Below are 15,227 nucleotides of genomic sequence, written 5' to 3'. Positions count from 1 at the left end.
ATATTTTAAATTAAACCTAGGTAAGCTAATGCACTGGCTATGCCTCTGTTTACTGCTGGGAAGGAAGGAGGCAGAACAGTTCTGCCAATCAGGCAACATGACTTTGGAGGAAGAATTGGATTAGAAACAGTTTTGTCAGATCTTGTCTTCACTTTAAGTTAATCCTCTCTAGCTGTCATTTTATTTCAAAAAGACACTCATCCTGTGACAGTCAATTGCATATTAGTTTTGCAGATGTTCAGAATGTTTTTCTTAAACCAGCTACATGAATCAACTACACTCAGTTCTGTGGAAAATATGTACTTTAATACACTGACTGTCTCTACCAATGTGCATGTAATAGCTTTGTTTCATTAATGTGGGTTTTTTATTATTATTATTATTGTTATTTATTCTGTTTGGCGGGTTGAAGCAATTTACTCTCCATGGGAAGACATTTTTCTCTCAAGAGGAACACAACAGAGATGTTTATAGTGAAGTTATAAAAGCAAGGAGGAAGGATAAGCAGTAACCAAGACTATCAGATCCAATTAAAATCGCTGGTATAACAACAGGAAAATATAATTACGACAGCAATTTAAGAAAGCAGGACAAGCAATGGCCAACATAAACAGAATAAGAAAAGAATTACTACGTCTTTAAAGATCATAGAAGGTCAGCCTCTCAGTTATTTCAGTCCAGAAAACAGCATACCCAGCAAGATCTCAAAGAAGAGAACTCCAGTGGCTGAGTCATTAAAAGCCACGTAGATTGACAGAAAGAAATTTATAGGAAAGCATAACCAGTTTTCTGCAAAGCAGCAAATATTATGAGATTCTCATAAAGTACATAATACATCTTCTACTCAGTACTTAATCACTACAGTTCCTTCTTTTTTTTTTCTCTCAAACATGCTAGCAGTTTGACTCTAGTTTTTATTAGTATTTGTAACAAATTACTTGTGAAATTGTAATGAAACTAAAGAGTTGTACTTAGACTCACAAATCTGCATTCGAAGTTACATATTGGGATACAAAGAGAATTAAGGACAGAAAAGATTTAAAAGCTCATTAGGTAGTTCCAAAATTCAAAGAAGATATTAGATTCAAATCCAGAATACTGGTCAAAGCTTACATATAACAGGGTATTTTTCCTGTTTTATTATACTCCAGGGTGAAGAACTTTATTATATAGCTACAAAAATCCTGATAGTGTAAGTATTTGTACCGATAACAAGACACAGAACAATTATTGTCATGCCTGTTGTCATGCATGCATTTATATAGTAAGTGTAAGGGCATTTTTTATTAACAAAATGAGATTTGGTTTTATAAACAAAATATACACTACAGCTTTTGCTGTTGACACTGGAGATGTAGACCTGGTTCACATCTCACAATTGTGCTACCCTCTGGCATAGGCTAGAAACCAGCATCGTGTGAATATCCATCTATAATAAATGTCACATCACCAAATGCCATAAAGCCAAAATGAAGAACATGAAGAAAGAAGAAAAATACAGAGATACACTGTGACTTTCTTATGTTGAAAACCACAAATGCTCCAGTTCATATTGGCTTTGGACGAAAACTTCAATGAGGGCTTCCTTATGCCACCAACGCTAAAGTGAAAGATGTAAAAGCATAGACAATCATGGGACGATCCACAGGGTATATGGGTACCACCAGACCTGTAACATCAGACAGGCTTTTGCCCCACTTGTCACATCGCAAGCATATGAGGCACAGTTGAATGTAAGATGAGCATTCCTGTATCCTGATTCTCCTCAGCTCCTGTTAGGAAGCTTAATGAGAAAACAAAATCAACACATAGCTAACACACGTGCCAGCTGAACTCCAGTCTACTGACATGCAACCCTACTTTTGAGGAACAGCAAGGTACAGACCTAGTTCTAAAATTTATACCAGTGCAAAGGACCTGCAGACGGCCACTAGCTGCTGTTCTTCTACATCTAGACTCTCTGTGTTGGGATAGATTTCCCATGACGTTTCCTTCTCATTTTAGATACTAAAATAAACCACCTTAGCTACAGCAAGCACTACATTTTGCCCCAAGAACTCCAACACTACATTGTGAACCTGAATTTTACTCTCCTCCTGATGCTTTCCTGAAAATACAGAAATAGAAAGGATTGCTTTAGATTACAATTACAGTAATGATATATATGATACAAACCCCTTTGAGAAGGTGGCTTATTTCATCAGTGAGACATACTTTCCTCTTTCATTTTTCTAGAGCTAAAATATTTTATCTTTGATCTTGTACCCTATGGTAAGCAAGTGCATATACTAACATCTCTCCATTCATCAAGCATACAAAAATAGCAGGAATTTTCACATCGTTCAGCCATCAGCTGGATGGCCTATACTCAAGGCTGCAAGAGCATAAAAAGTCGAGGAATTGGACTAAATGGTATATCCAAGCACTTTCTCAGATTTTTTACTGAAAAGTAAAATCTAGAGTCCTCCAAGAGCCCTGCTTCCCTTCTTGCAAGTTCAAAAGTCAGCAAAGAAACCTTTCTGTTCCGCTTAAAGCATGAAGGTTTCAACTTGTTCAGCATTCTGAACATATTTTCTGAACATCCCTTTACCAGAGATGTGGAAGATCCTATAAAGTAAAATATCTTTTAAGCCTCTAGTTCAGTTTGCAGCTATAAATTCTGCGTTTAATGTTGGAGAAAGACAAAAAAAGATGATGATGTATTTCATTACATTGACATTAACAACAACAAATTACAGTGCTGCATGCTGAATGGGATTTATTCCACCACAAGCTATGATGTAGAGAACGGACTCAAAAATGGCAAGTATATTCTAGAGAAGAGCACAGATCTAAAAAGCTCAAATGCTTTTAAAACAAAAAAAAAAAAAAAGGAGAAAAAGTTTATCTTAAAGATTAGAGCATTCAGCTTACTTGTAAGAAGGACAGGGGAGCAGAGTCACTGACAGTGCAAGATCTGATTTTAACCTCAGAAGACTGTTTCTCCTACATAAATTCCAGTATAATCAACATACACACTTAGGATAAAATGATAGAAAAAGGAGATAAAAACAGTAGTAGGCAAGTTCATACGGCTGCTACTGATCCTTCACCACTGCCACCTAAAAGAAAACTGCTTGAACAACTGTTTCCTTTAGAGGCTTCAGACTTCTAATTTATTCTAATTTATTTAAATAGGATCGTTTAAAAATTTCCAGAAACCATGAACAAACTTTCTCAAAGAAAACATTGAAAATCTCTGAAGGAATGATCCTTAATATTTGCATGATGGAAAAATTACGCTTTTCATTATTATTAGTGTCAACTAGCCACCAGCTACTAGCTACTACTACATTCAGCAGTGCCCAGGAAATTATGATGTACATACAAATTCAATAAACTATCAAATCACCATTAAGCCTAATGGGATATCCAACAGGTTTCCCATGAGGCCTATGGATACTTTTCCAGTCCATCACTAGATCAGTTAATCATTGCTGATTTCAACTGACAAATCCTTTCTAGTTCAATCTTCGTGTTGCCTTGACAAGACGAAACTCTTCAGGCAGTAGAGTTCATTTAAAAACACTAGATGAACATGTTTTTGCAGAAAACATACGGATGTACCCAAAATAACACTACTATTTAGCGCGTATGCACTATACACAGGTATGTAGGCATTACTGTTATTTTTTATCAAGGGAAGAAGTAACGAAATCTGATTCAGTAACACATTCAAAAGTCACATAGCACATGCATGGCAGAAGAGGAGAATCCAGCTTTCCTAAACCCCAGTCTGATGCTCATTCCTGAATGTACCTGGGACTGGCACCATATGGCAAACATGTGAAAGGCAAACCAGCAGATTTTAAATGGCAGAAGATTAAAAGCTTGGATTTACAAGATTTTAAAGAGGCGTCTGTGGCAAACAGTAGCTAATAGCTGAGCTACAAACTCATCTGTGCCAAATAGGGGCAAGGTACCACCTAGCACACGCCGTTAAAGGATGCATTAGATGCTAATGTCCTCTCCAGAGCTAATTATATGGACTTGATATCTATTTGGAGTCTTCCATCTCTCCCTGCTATTTTATGTGTCCACATCTGAAAAAAAAACACTGCTGTCTGCTCCCACTAGAAACTACAGAATTTTTGCCACAGGTTTTAGTGGTATTAACACCCAGGTGCATTTGATTCTTTACTCCTATTTTCAGCTCAACGCATATCTGTGTGTCATGATTTTTATTAAAGACATAATAATTTTCTTTATTAATAAAAAGAAAGTGAAAAACAGAATAGCTAAATGTCATCATAACATTCCTTAGGATACATGTAAAACCCAATGGACACAGCATCACAGATAAGGTTTCAAAAAAAAAAAAGGTAGAGCTTCCATGAACTTTGGACGCACGAAGGATGAATAAATCTTGTAGAAAAGTTGAATAGATTTTCCTAATTCATAGCAAAAGATTTGTTTAAAGAAACAAGCCTGTCTAGAGTGCTATGTAACACTAATGCAAATCCCTGTCTTTAGATCTAAATGATCTGCAATTTTCTGCATAGTCAGATCTAAAGCTGAAACCCAATAAAACAATAACTACGTCACTATAAGAAATCGTTATATTTTTTCAAATGCTTGAGTTTAAAATGATCTAGTATTTTCAATAAAATCATCAAATATAATAAATAACAGGACATTTGTCACCAGGAATAATCTCATTTCACAGAATAGATGTTTCTTGCCATTCTATTCACAGTAACCATTAGAAAAAACACAGTGAAGGTTCAATAAGGCATTTTTAAATTATATTTGCTCCTTAAATATTCCCTTTTCTCTTTCTTTTTCACCTGCCCACTACTTGGCTAGAACTCTTCAGTACTTCATTTATATGCTTTATTCTATTTTCCCTATTTTAACATTTCATTTATAAAGAGTACTTTTATTCATGAAAGTAGTAGTGTAGCTTCTCTTTGACCAAGATATCTCTGTTTTAGTACTGTCCCATATCAGCCTGGGGTAGAAAAAAAAAAATTTTAATTTGCAAAAATTATTTGTAGTAGATCATACTAATGCCTAAAATCTACATAATTTTACTTTTCTTTGAAAATGAGTATAAACAAATAAAATAGCACCTATAGAGGCTGGCAAAATAAGCATGTGTGCATACACACAGGTCAACATACAGGACTTATTGCTACAACTCTCAGATTTGGCAGCTGCCAGTTTTTTTTGAATACACATTTTAAATAATTATAACCCAGTTATGTGATGCATGTGAATTTAACTCTAATAGATGTTCAACTGTAAACATATTTCCAATAACTCTAGCATAATCATTTGCATGCTTCAAGTCCTCACATCATGGGGCTCAGTAGCTTCAAGTTTATAGTAAAACAGAGCCTTTGGAATAATTAAAATTTAATATTTTTAAAATTTTATTTACACAAAACATATAGTGTACAGTGAGCTGAAGAGCAGTACTCTCTCCAGTCTGGGAACTGACGATGCTTACTGCACTGATGGTTTGAAATCATCAAGCCCTCACAAGAAGCTTTGTTGGCATGATATATTGCAAATGCTCTGAAATTTTTGCTAGATAAACTGCTCAATCTTACTGCTGCAGTTAAAAAGTGTTCTCACCTCCTTCTGTAAGAGGTCACTACCCCTCAACAGAATCAAGAGCAGAGACCCAGCAAGGGGCAGCAAAGTATAGAGTCACATCTGCCAAGTTTGCTGCTGGAGCGATAATCCCTCCATCAAGGGGAAGAACTGACAGCTGGAGCTGGCAGTGTCTTCAGCTCCCAGACCAAGGCCTTCCAGAAGCTTGCCTGTCAAAACTCCAGCAAAATCCCTGGCTGATGCTAGGGCTCTTTCACCCTTGGCTTACTGGATTTGCAATGTGTGAAGTCTTCTGCTAGTTGGCATAATTTTCCTCTATATCTAAAAAAATTCATCAGCTACATCAGCCCTCCCTTGTAGTCTTGTTATCAGCCCCTGCAGTCTATGCACAGAAGAACACATTCATATTCTGCACACAGTTGATAAGGTAGTTTCCTTAGCTAAATAGAAATAAAGTTCTAAGCAGAGATGTACTGACAATATTTGGCCCCATTGAGGAAACCTGGCTTGCTTCCTAAAATCTTGTTTCCCAAAGTTACTTTGTTATCCCCAGAGCCTCCGTTGCAGCCTGAGTTTCCCGGCCTGTTCCTCATCCTACCCAGTCTTCTCACACTGAGCTTTAGAAGTCCTGACTTTGCAAAACGGGCTCAATACAGGGGCGGTTTCTCTCTTCCCTTTCCTAAACCTTTCCTAGTGTTGTTTTGAGATGTCTTCCTGCCAAGCCTGAGATGGTGATAAAGACTTTCTTGGCCCAAAGAGCCCCTGCTTTTTGCTAAGGCACCAGGTGATTTTTTTACTCTTTTTTCTACTTTTGTTTTCTGTCACGATCCTGGATTCTTGCTTTCATGGTGAGCTGGCAAGGACATCCTATTTCTTTTCCCCTACATGGCTTTTCATAAGCTGCAAGTTCACCACAGATCAGAATAACGTGAAAAAAAAAAATCCCACCCCGAAATAAAAAGCAAGTGGCACACAGCTCATGTCAGTCACCAGTTCTGTCAGATAGCATAGCAATTTTTGTGCAAGATGGTTGGTTCTGGGGTGCTTTTCAGTAATCACAGAAGTTTCAGTGGGAATATTTTGCTTCATCTGTGGGACCTGGGTGATTATTTGAAGGTACAGAAAGACCTCAAACTACTGGAAAAAAAATTAATAAGTCACCAGTATATCTCTGGCAAAGGATTTTTCCAGATGCTGCCACAAACTTATCTGGGGATAGGTCCCAATTCTTCACTAGCTCCATACCTCTGCACTTCTTAGCCCCACTGGATATCACTATTTCAGGAGAATTTTTTTCCCTTCTACCCCTCCATCCTCAGCTCAAAGCAAGGAAGAGCAAAGAATTTGGCTGGTCCCTCCCTCTTGCATTACATTAATCCATTGGCCAGTAAGGAGAGATGTTGTGATAGTTACTCCCAAGCCTTCCTTCCTTTCCATGCAAATTAATACATAATGGTTAAAGAGAAGGTGAGGTTTTATCTCCATAGCCAGAACAGTGTATTTACTGCTTAATCTCCATTTTCTTGAGTATATAAGTATAGATCTCATCTCTAAGATCTAGAGATACAAAAGCTGGAGAGAAAGAAGGGCTCTGACATAAAAAAAGCTATGCTGCTTAAAAAAAAATAAAAAATATTAAACCTAGAATGTTCTTACTTAAAAAAAAGAATTTCAAAGCATCAGCACAAAGATAAATTCTACCACAAGGAATCTCCAATTTACAGACTGCTTATTTACACAGGCCAGTGTCTGACTATTTACCCTGGAAAAGTTGTTACTTGCATAGTAATCAAGCCCACACTTACTACAGCTGCTGCCGAGTGAATGAACCCTCTTCTCAGCTAAACAATGAGGGGGTTCAGCCAAATCATTCGTCTAAGAAGGGACCAAGCAGCAGAGACTATGTGAGGTCTGGGGAGAGAGGCTGACAGCCGAATCCAACTGGGCAGCCAAAAGCATCTCCTGGGCAGAAAAGTAATGAAAAATCCAAGGGCTTGCCTACACATGCAGTTGTTTCTTACTAACTTTGTAAGGTTTACATGCTAAATCCACTAAGTTAAACTGAATTTCCAGGTTAAACTGCTCACACACAAGAAACAGTCTTTGAAATAAGCATGTCCACACTTGACTTATTTAGGAATATCTTAAGCCATTGGCAGTCCATAGACTTTATAACTTGTTCACCTGTACGGTACAGCTGCTGATTCAACTGCAAAATAACATATTTTAGTATCCATTGGCAAAGCTATCCCAGCAAATTTCTCCTTGCACAGACACTGCATGTTGGAACTCAGTTGTTGTGTAGTTCATTCCCTGCCACTAACAGAAATAAAGTAGGGCAGTAATCATACTTCTGTTTGAGTCACTCTTCCTACTGGGAGGCTCCTGCTGTCAGTTTTACCAGTCACACATCACACTCCAAATAAACACTGTATGCTGGCAAAACCTATAACGTAGCACCTCATGTGAGACTCTCTCTTCGAACCCCACTCACAAAAGAAGATAATGACCTTTCCCAGTAGTCTTACAGTCTCCAGGAAAGGAGAAACATTGGTGATTTTTTATTTGTTTGTTTGTGTTTGGGGTTTTTTTTCGGGAGAGGGGAATTGTGGGTTTGGTTTAGTTGGTTTTTTGGGTTTGCATTCAAATACCCAAGTGAGAACTCTGAAATAAATGGTTTACTTTCTTGACAACACACACAACAACTTCAAAAGATGACAATAACTTTGTTACTATATTCGAGTGAGTAAAAATAAATGGTAAAGAAAGTGTATTTTTTTAAAAAAAGAGAGTTTCTCTGTAGGAACAATACAGTAGTTTCGTTTTGCTGAGTTATTGTAGTTAGAGCCCTGAACCCTGCCGCTTTCACACTGAAATGTGAAATATCTTACAATACCACTTACTGAAAAATAAAACATTTGTGACTTGGGTGATGAAAGCAGTGCAGGACAATGTAAAACATGTCTACAAATTGTTTACATTTTATAAGGCACTGCAGACATTTAGATTGAGCAGCAAACCCTCGTTACTCAGAATTAACAAGCTTCAGTGTGTAATGAGGACAGCAGAACACCTAGCCAAAAAAAAAAAGACCAGAGCAAAAAAAACCCCACAAAACAGAAACCAACAAAAACCCACTCTTCTAACTAACATTCCTGAAAGGCAATCACTTCAGACTATGTATGCAGTGTTCATTTTTAAACCTCTGTTTCTGAAGACCCAGGCAATAGGAAAGTATTAAAGGAAAGTAATGCAAGTTACAAATAGATCCAAAGAGAAATTACTGCAGAGAGAAAGCCTATTTCTATGAAATGGAAAACAAATATATTTCTAACTATTGGTTGATGATGAATACATGTGAATGTAAAAACCCACATTTTAAACAGCATAGTGCTGTGTAAAAAGAGCCATGCTACTCATCTAAAAAGACTACACAAGTCATAGTCGAGTGCAATACACAAGTCTTCTGTCTGTATATCCTGATGAGCTTTTTGAAAATTCTGTCCATATTGCTTGCACTTTTTGTTCAAATACATAAGCATAACTTTAGCTTGTCATCTGAAATTCTTCATTCAGATCCAATCCTTCATAAATTCCATTACCCTACTATTACTCAGTGGTACCTAACAGATCATTATCAAACATTAATTTTTTAAAAAAAATGAAATGCCAAACAGGTAAACACATTTTATCTACAAATACATATATCTAAATAATAACAAAATTCTCAGTTATAAAGATTTTTAGTGAGGGACACAATGAGTAAGGAAATTGCAATATAATATCCACGAGCTTCAAACAGAAGTTTGAGGGCTAATTCTTCTGCATGTTTCTTAAATGTTTTTCCTCGTGCTGAATGTAGTTATACTGTTCTGTATGCACATTTATGAGTATAAAAAAAACACCTTTGCATGACGATCTTTGTAGAGAGAATATTTAAATTTTCAATTGGGTTTGGGGTTTTGGGTTTTTTTTTGTTTGTTTGTTTGATTTCTTTTTTTTATGAAGTCAAAGTGAATCTTTTGACAAGTTGCAGTCTTAGTCAACAAAACAAGAAGTTACCAGGGATAAACACATACCTCTGTTATGAATGATTTGGCTGTCGAGGGGTTCATGATAAGAATAGCCCGTCTCAGAGTATCTCGGTAGCGGTTCAATTCTTCTATTCGCATAGTGGCAAAGAGCCCCGTGATCATTTTATTGATGTTGTTTTCTACTTTCTGCAATGCCACATCCATTCCCTGTTGCGATACTTTGTCCAAAAACTCTTGTATTCCACGAATATCTAGGAAAACCAAAAGCCAAAACACATGGTAATTGGGGAAAAAAAAGACAAATAACTATTCAATTAATCTCACAGAAGCATTTTGTTCAGTGTCAGGTAGACCCTATTGACTTTCAATTAATATTCATTGGAGCTCTTCCTGAGCTATGCTGATGGCATTTCTTTAAGTACTAAAACAGGAGAAAGAATGGCCACACATCAGCTGCTGTTCAAAAGAACCACTAGAAAACAAACCTGCAAATATTTCTAGCAACTTTCCTAATTTGGTCATTCAATCACCACATTTGTTCTTTATTTTTCTTAAAGGACTTTCACGCTAAAATCCATCAAGATTAGTGTAGGTATGAAGACTTTAACACACAGTGCTTCCTTCGAGCAAGGGTGGTCGGAGGACAACTGAGGAGGAGAATGGTAGGAAGCACATTGTTTTCTTTTGTGGGACCCAAAACTACAGTATCCACTGCAACACTGCGTAACTTCAGGTATCTAAGTGAAGCTTGGGCTGTTTACTTATCAAAAAGTCTTAATGTTGTTCTAAATTGCACAGCTATTTCTGTCCTTCAAAAACAAAACAAAAGCCAGACATACAGTTGCAATGGTACTGCCTGCTCTTGTCTGATATCCCCACTGTTGGCTGAATTTAAGTTCTTCTATAGCAAACTGCTCTGAGAGAGGTTTCTGGATCACTGAGTAAATCTTTCTTTAAAAATGACTTGAAAAGGAAGAATTGATGAGCAAAATGCTAACTGTGTTCACTACCTAGCTTATAATGTTTTAATGTCTCCCAAACTGAAATGGCTGAGTACTCTCACATTGTGATTCTACCTCAAACTAGTCCAAGCTTTTGAAAGGCCTTTTCCAGTAGTGAATTCCCTAAGAATAAGCAAAAAGTTCCCCCTCCCCTACCCCCCTGCTCTTTTGAATGGTTTTATCTAAACCCCCAAACTTTAAGCTTAAAATTTGAACTCATTCAATGACTTCATAAACCAGAGCAGGGTCTCCCAGACCTCAGGAAAATTCTTCCAGCCTCACTGAGTCCTCACTGTCTGACTCATCAGGGAAGTCTCTCAGTCTTTTTACTGGAGCTAAGTTAACAGTTCCCTGATGTGACTTCTCTCTCCAGCAGTTGCTCAGACCTGCTCTCCCAGAGGGCATTCAGCAGGACATCCTTCCTTCCCTGCTGGCATACCAGCCTTCCGCACACTCATCTGATCCCATTTAGAGGAACAAGACAGCTTTAAAGACAGCAAAACAGACACTGACACAGGCACTAGTTATGGAAAAATTAAAAAACAAAAACAAAAAACAAACCCAAACCAAACCAAAAAAACCCCACCACCAAACCAAAAACAAAGAAAAGGAAATCAGTAACCTAACCTAAGGAATTTCTGAAGAAACATTTATTTGAAAATAAAGGTTCCTCAGGTTTAGGAGAGCATATGTGGTTAAAACTCATTGTAAAAATATTTCTTCCATTAGAATACCAAATGTGGTCTCTCCTAGGTGTGTCTTATTCAATCCCATCCCTGGTGGACTGCAGGTCCTGCTGTGTTTCCTCCCTTCATCCCTGGTGCTTTGTCAGTTCCTTGTGTCGATCCCTCATTTTCCAGGGGAATGGTCAGATCTGAGGCCACAGGCTGATCATGTACCTTCATGAAATATCTTATATTTGAGAAAGCTTTCACTTAGATTTTTACAACTGTTTGGCTACTCTGAGATCTTTCATCCTTATCTGTAGTCTTCCCCTACTCCCTGCCCTTCTTATACAAGGTGGGGACACGTGAATATGAGATGAAGAATCTCAAAAGCATTCATACTACTGGAAGCACTTTAGATGCAGTTCACACATGATGCAAGAGGACAGCAAAAGGCTGGAAAATCAGACTGAAAGTAGATTGGAGGGATGCCTGAGCACAATAGACTAAGCCCCTAGAAGAGATGTTACAAGAACAGACAAACTCTATCAGGAGAAGGCTCTTGTCTGGCTCTTAGGGTGGTCTATTTTGCAGGTGATACAAGCGACACCACACTGGCACATTGCCGTAACATCTCAGGGTAACCCCAAGACCAACCATAGAGAGTAGTGGATCGTGTAACTGTTTATCAAGATTGCAATAGTTACAGTCTCATAGGGGTACACTGACAGGTGGCAGCTTTTGGAGGAGCTGAAGTTCATTTTAAGACACAAAAACCAAAATACTGGAAATAATTTCTTTTGAGAAAAATGTTGTGAGAAAGTCTTCTAAAATTTTCCCCAAACCTCCCTAAAGCCCAGTACCCTCTGCTAGCCATTGAGAGCACAGTGCTACCAGCACTCAGCTGTGGCAAGTTCTGCAAACAGGAGGCAAACATGGCCAAAGGAACAGGCTGCAGGGGGAGCATTATGTGGCACACCCTCCAGTAAAGTCTCAGCAACACGACAGAGAAACCTGTGTGATACACCCTTGAGAAGATAATTGAGACATCACATGTGGATTTAATATGGGCACTATGATGATGAAAGCATAAGACCAATGCAACTAAGGTCTGGCCAGTAATCAGGGCAGATGGACACTGCAAAGCCCAAAGGGAGCCTAGCAGGAATACTCCCGCATCCAGATCTGATGGGTCTTCAGGGAAAAGCTGGAAATACTTGAACTAGAAATCTTTATGCTGACATCGCTGGAAAAACTGTACCAAAACCAAATTCAAGTTTTCCTCTTTTCCAAGCCTAGTGAATACTTTTTTTTACCAAGCTATACATCTGAGGATTTAACAGGGCCCAACACATTCTGCAGCTTAAAGATTCTGACAAATAGAGATGATTTTGGCATTTGACTTCAGGTTATGGAAAAATAAGATATCAGAGAAGTTCTGGGTTTCACAGAAATCCAGCAGGCCTATGAAGAAGATCTGAGGCTTAGACATTCATGCCTTAATCAACTTATTTTCAGACACAAACAGTAGCATAAGGAAAACAAAGTCTCCACGGCAGAGAAAATACTCTGCCCGTCTTTCCATCAAAGATATACTAAGTAGAGGGCGTTACAGATCGCCATCCCCCTCCAGCAGCAGATTACTGAGATACTTCAAACTATACAGAAATACCCATGTAATAGCTTATAATCAAACAGTCCACAAAAGTATTTCAGAGTTAGTCTTGGAAGTTGGACTGTTACAATCAGAAAGTATAGTCTCTTGTCTAGAGCTCTAAAATACCATGAACTGGGAAGAAATGGTATTTTAGGCATTCAGCACTGCAACTCCGTTCTTCAGACACTGCTGAAATACTAGTGTTACTAAACACTTGAAGAATAGTTTAAACCTGAATACACACTTACCCTAAAAATAAAGTTCCATAAGAGAATCAGATACTAATTACAGCTTCTATTTAGTATCTAAATCAGGAAAATTAAATTCAATCTAATCAGAGGTGTTGGAAATTTTTTTAGCACTTTAAAGAGCAATTTAAGAAGCAACAAGATTATTTGAACTGCCACAAATATGCCTAGTTTTATGCAAATAACAAAATAGCTTCTTTCCACTTTAACCCCTTTATCCTAAAGTTCTTGAGGCTCACCCACTCTGAACGTTACTCAACATCTAGACAAATGGAATAAAAAAAAGATAGAACTGAGCATATGGAGTAAAAAATCATTGAAGTACAAGGAACACTTGTAGATGGGATCTAGATACACAAATCAAAATATCAGGGGAAAAGTTACTTAGGCTACGAAAGCCTTTTTAAAAACCTAAATTCTATAGCATAAATCCACACATTCTTCTCCAACACCAGAACAGGATAAGCAGGAACCACCAAAGTTTTATTTGTCCTTTCAAAAAAAGAATATAACTTCACTTGACTGGAATTTATAAACACACTGGAGCTATTGCCTGATATTCTGTATAATCTGTGTTGTCCCAGAAGACAGATTATGGGATCAAATGGCTTTGTTTGCCACAAATATCTGCAAATATAAACAATGAAGCAATTACATTGAATCTTCACCAAATGAAGGGATGAAAGGGACAGACGTCCAGTATTATTCTACAGTTCTACATTTATTAGATGACCATGCCAAAAGTATGGTTATCTGTGTGATACACTTTTAGGAAAACAACACCATTCTAACGGAAAAGATACCAAACCAGGACTCATAAAACTTCTTTACTACTTCTGCCTTTGGCATTGATACAACACAAAGCTGTGGGCAGGAAATAAGTACAGACTTTGGTTATATCTCAGCTTAATCAGTAGAAGAATGGATGTACTGGTGATGCTCACCTGCTGCTATGAAACAGCAGAGAGCACATAAAAAACACCCTGCTATTTAAATGCTACTTAAATCATGATGGTGCTTCCAGTATTTCAGCAGCGAGTCACTAGCAATGATCATATTCCAAGTGTATGCCAAAGAACAGATGCTGCCACTGAATAGGCAGCATTATCTTTCCTGCGTGGATTGTCTGAAGTGGCACATATCCACACTGCACTGTGGAATCATCTTTCTAATAGATAAACTCCTTCTGCAGAAAAATCTGGCAAGCAACCTGTGGCACAGATGGCACTGCTGCAGAGACACAGGACTGTTCATGTCTGAAACACAGGTGTTGCCCTGTATTTGCTAGCCAACCTGTTGCCCTGCCAGAAGACACATTTCTATCTTCTAGTTAAATCACAAGTCACGGTCATTTCCAGAAATGTAGAAGAGCTGTACATTATCATCAGTATTAATTATCCTCCTTAATGATGAAATCCAAAGTTACCACATAGAGGCAGATCAATGCTAGAGTCAAAGTTGCTATCTCCTCTCCCATCTCAGCATCACTATTGGTTAGTATCATGTTTTCTGTTTTTTCACTGTACAGGCACCACTTCCACTCTACACATGCATGCACAAGAACATAGTACCATTTTGCAGTCAGATACTTAGCATCAGCTATAGGGTTAAACAAGGCTGGAAATTTAAAAGAAACATGACTCAACATTCTCCTCTTAATCAAAATTGTAGCTGATTTAAGAGACTGTGAAGTTGGCTAAAGTCTAACAAACAAAGAGCAAGGCAAGCAAAACTTACCAAGGACTCTGTTGGAAACGACCTTCTCTGACTACCTGTAATAACCATGCCACCACAAGGCAGAGGTCTATAGGATGGTCTTATACTCCACGCTGCTCATGCACAGAAGGTTTAACACTGGACACTAGAATGGCTGCAGCCACAGCTGAGGTGCACATGCAGAGCATCCTGTGTGGGTGAGTGCAAGGCCCATGGATTCCTGAGCTCTGAAGGCCTGACCAATGTATTCAAAAGCAGGTACTCAGCATAACACTACTCAAGCTGAGCACATGGTTGAGAACATAAGG

At 38.0% G+C, this 15,227-nt stretch overlaps 1 protein-coding gene across 2 annotated transcripts in view; it reads right to left on the bottom strand.

Annotated features, from left to right (window-relative positions):
- The window catches only part of GRID2 (glutamate ionotropic receptor delta type subunit 2), a 753,158-nt gene that overhangs the window by 286,427 nt on the left and 451,504 nt on the right, over nucleotides 1-15,227 (bottom strand). For both annotated transcript variants that reach the window (XM_086611621.1, XM_086611622.1), the window contains one exon: nucleotides 9,678-9,883. In XM_086611621.1, coding sequence (XP_086467747.1) covers nucleotides 9,678-9,883 — 206 coding nt within the window. The remainder of the gene's footprint in view (nucleotides 1-9,677; nucleotides 9,884-15,227) is intronic.

This window comes from Tauraco erythrolophus, chromosome 5 (genome assembly GCF_009769465.1).
Source record: "Tauraco erythrolophus isolate bTauEry1 chromosome 5, bTauEry1.pri, whole genome shotgun sequence".
Classification (NCBI taxonomy): Eukaryota; Metazoa; Chordata; class Aves; order Musophagiformes; family Musophagidae; genus Tauraco; species Tauraco erythrolophus.
The sequence above is the reverse complement of the archived record's forward strand: the minus strand, read 5'-3'. Positions and strand labels throughout refer to the sequence as shown.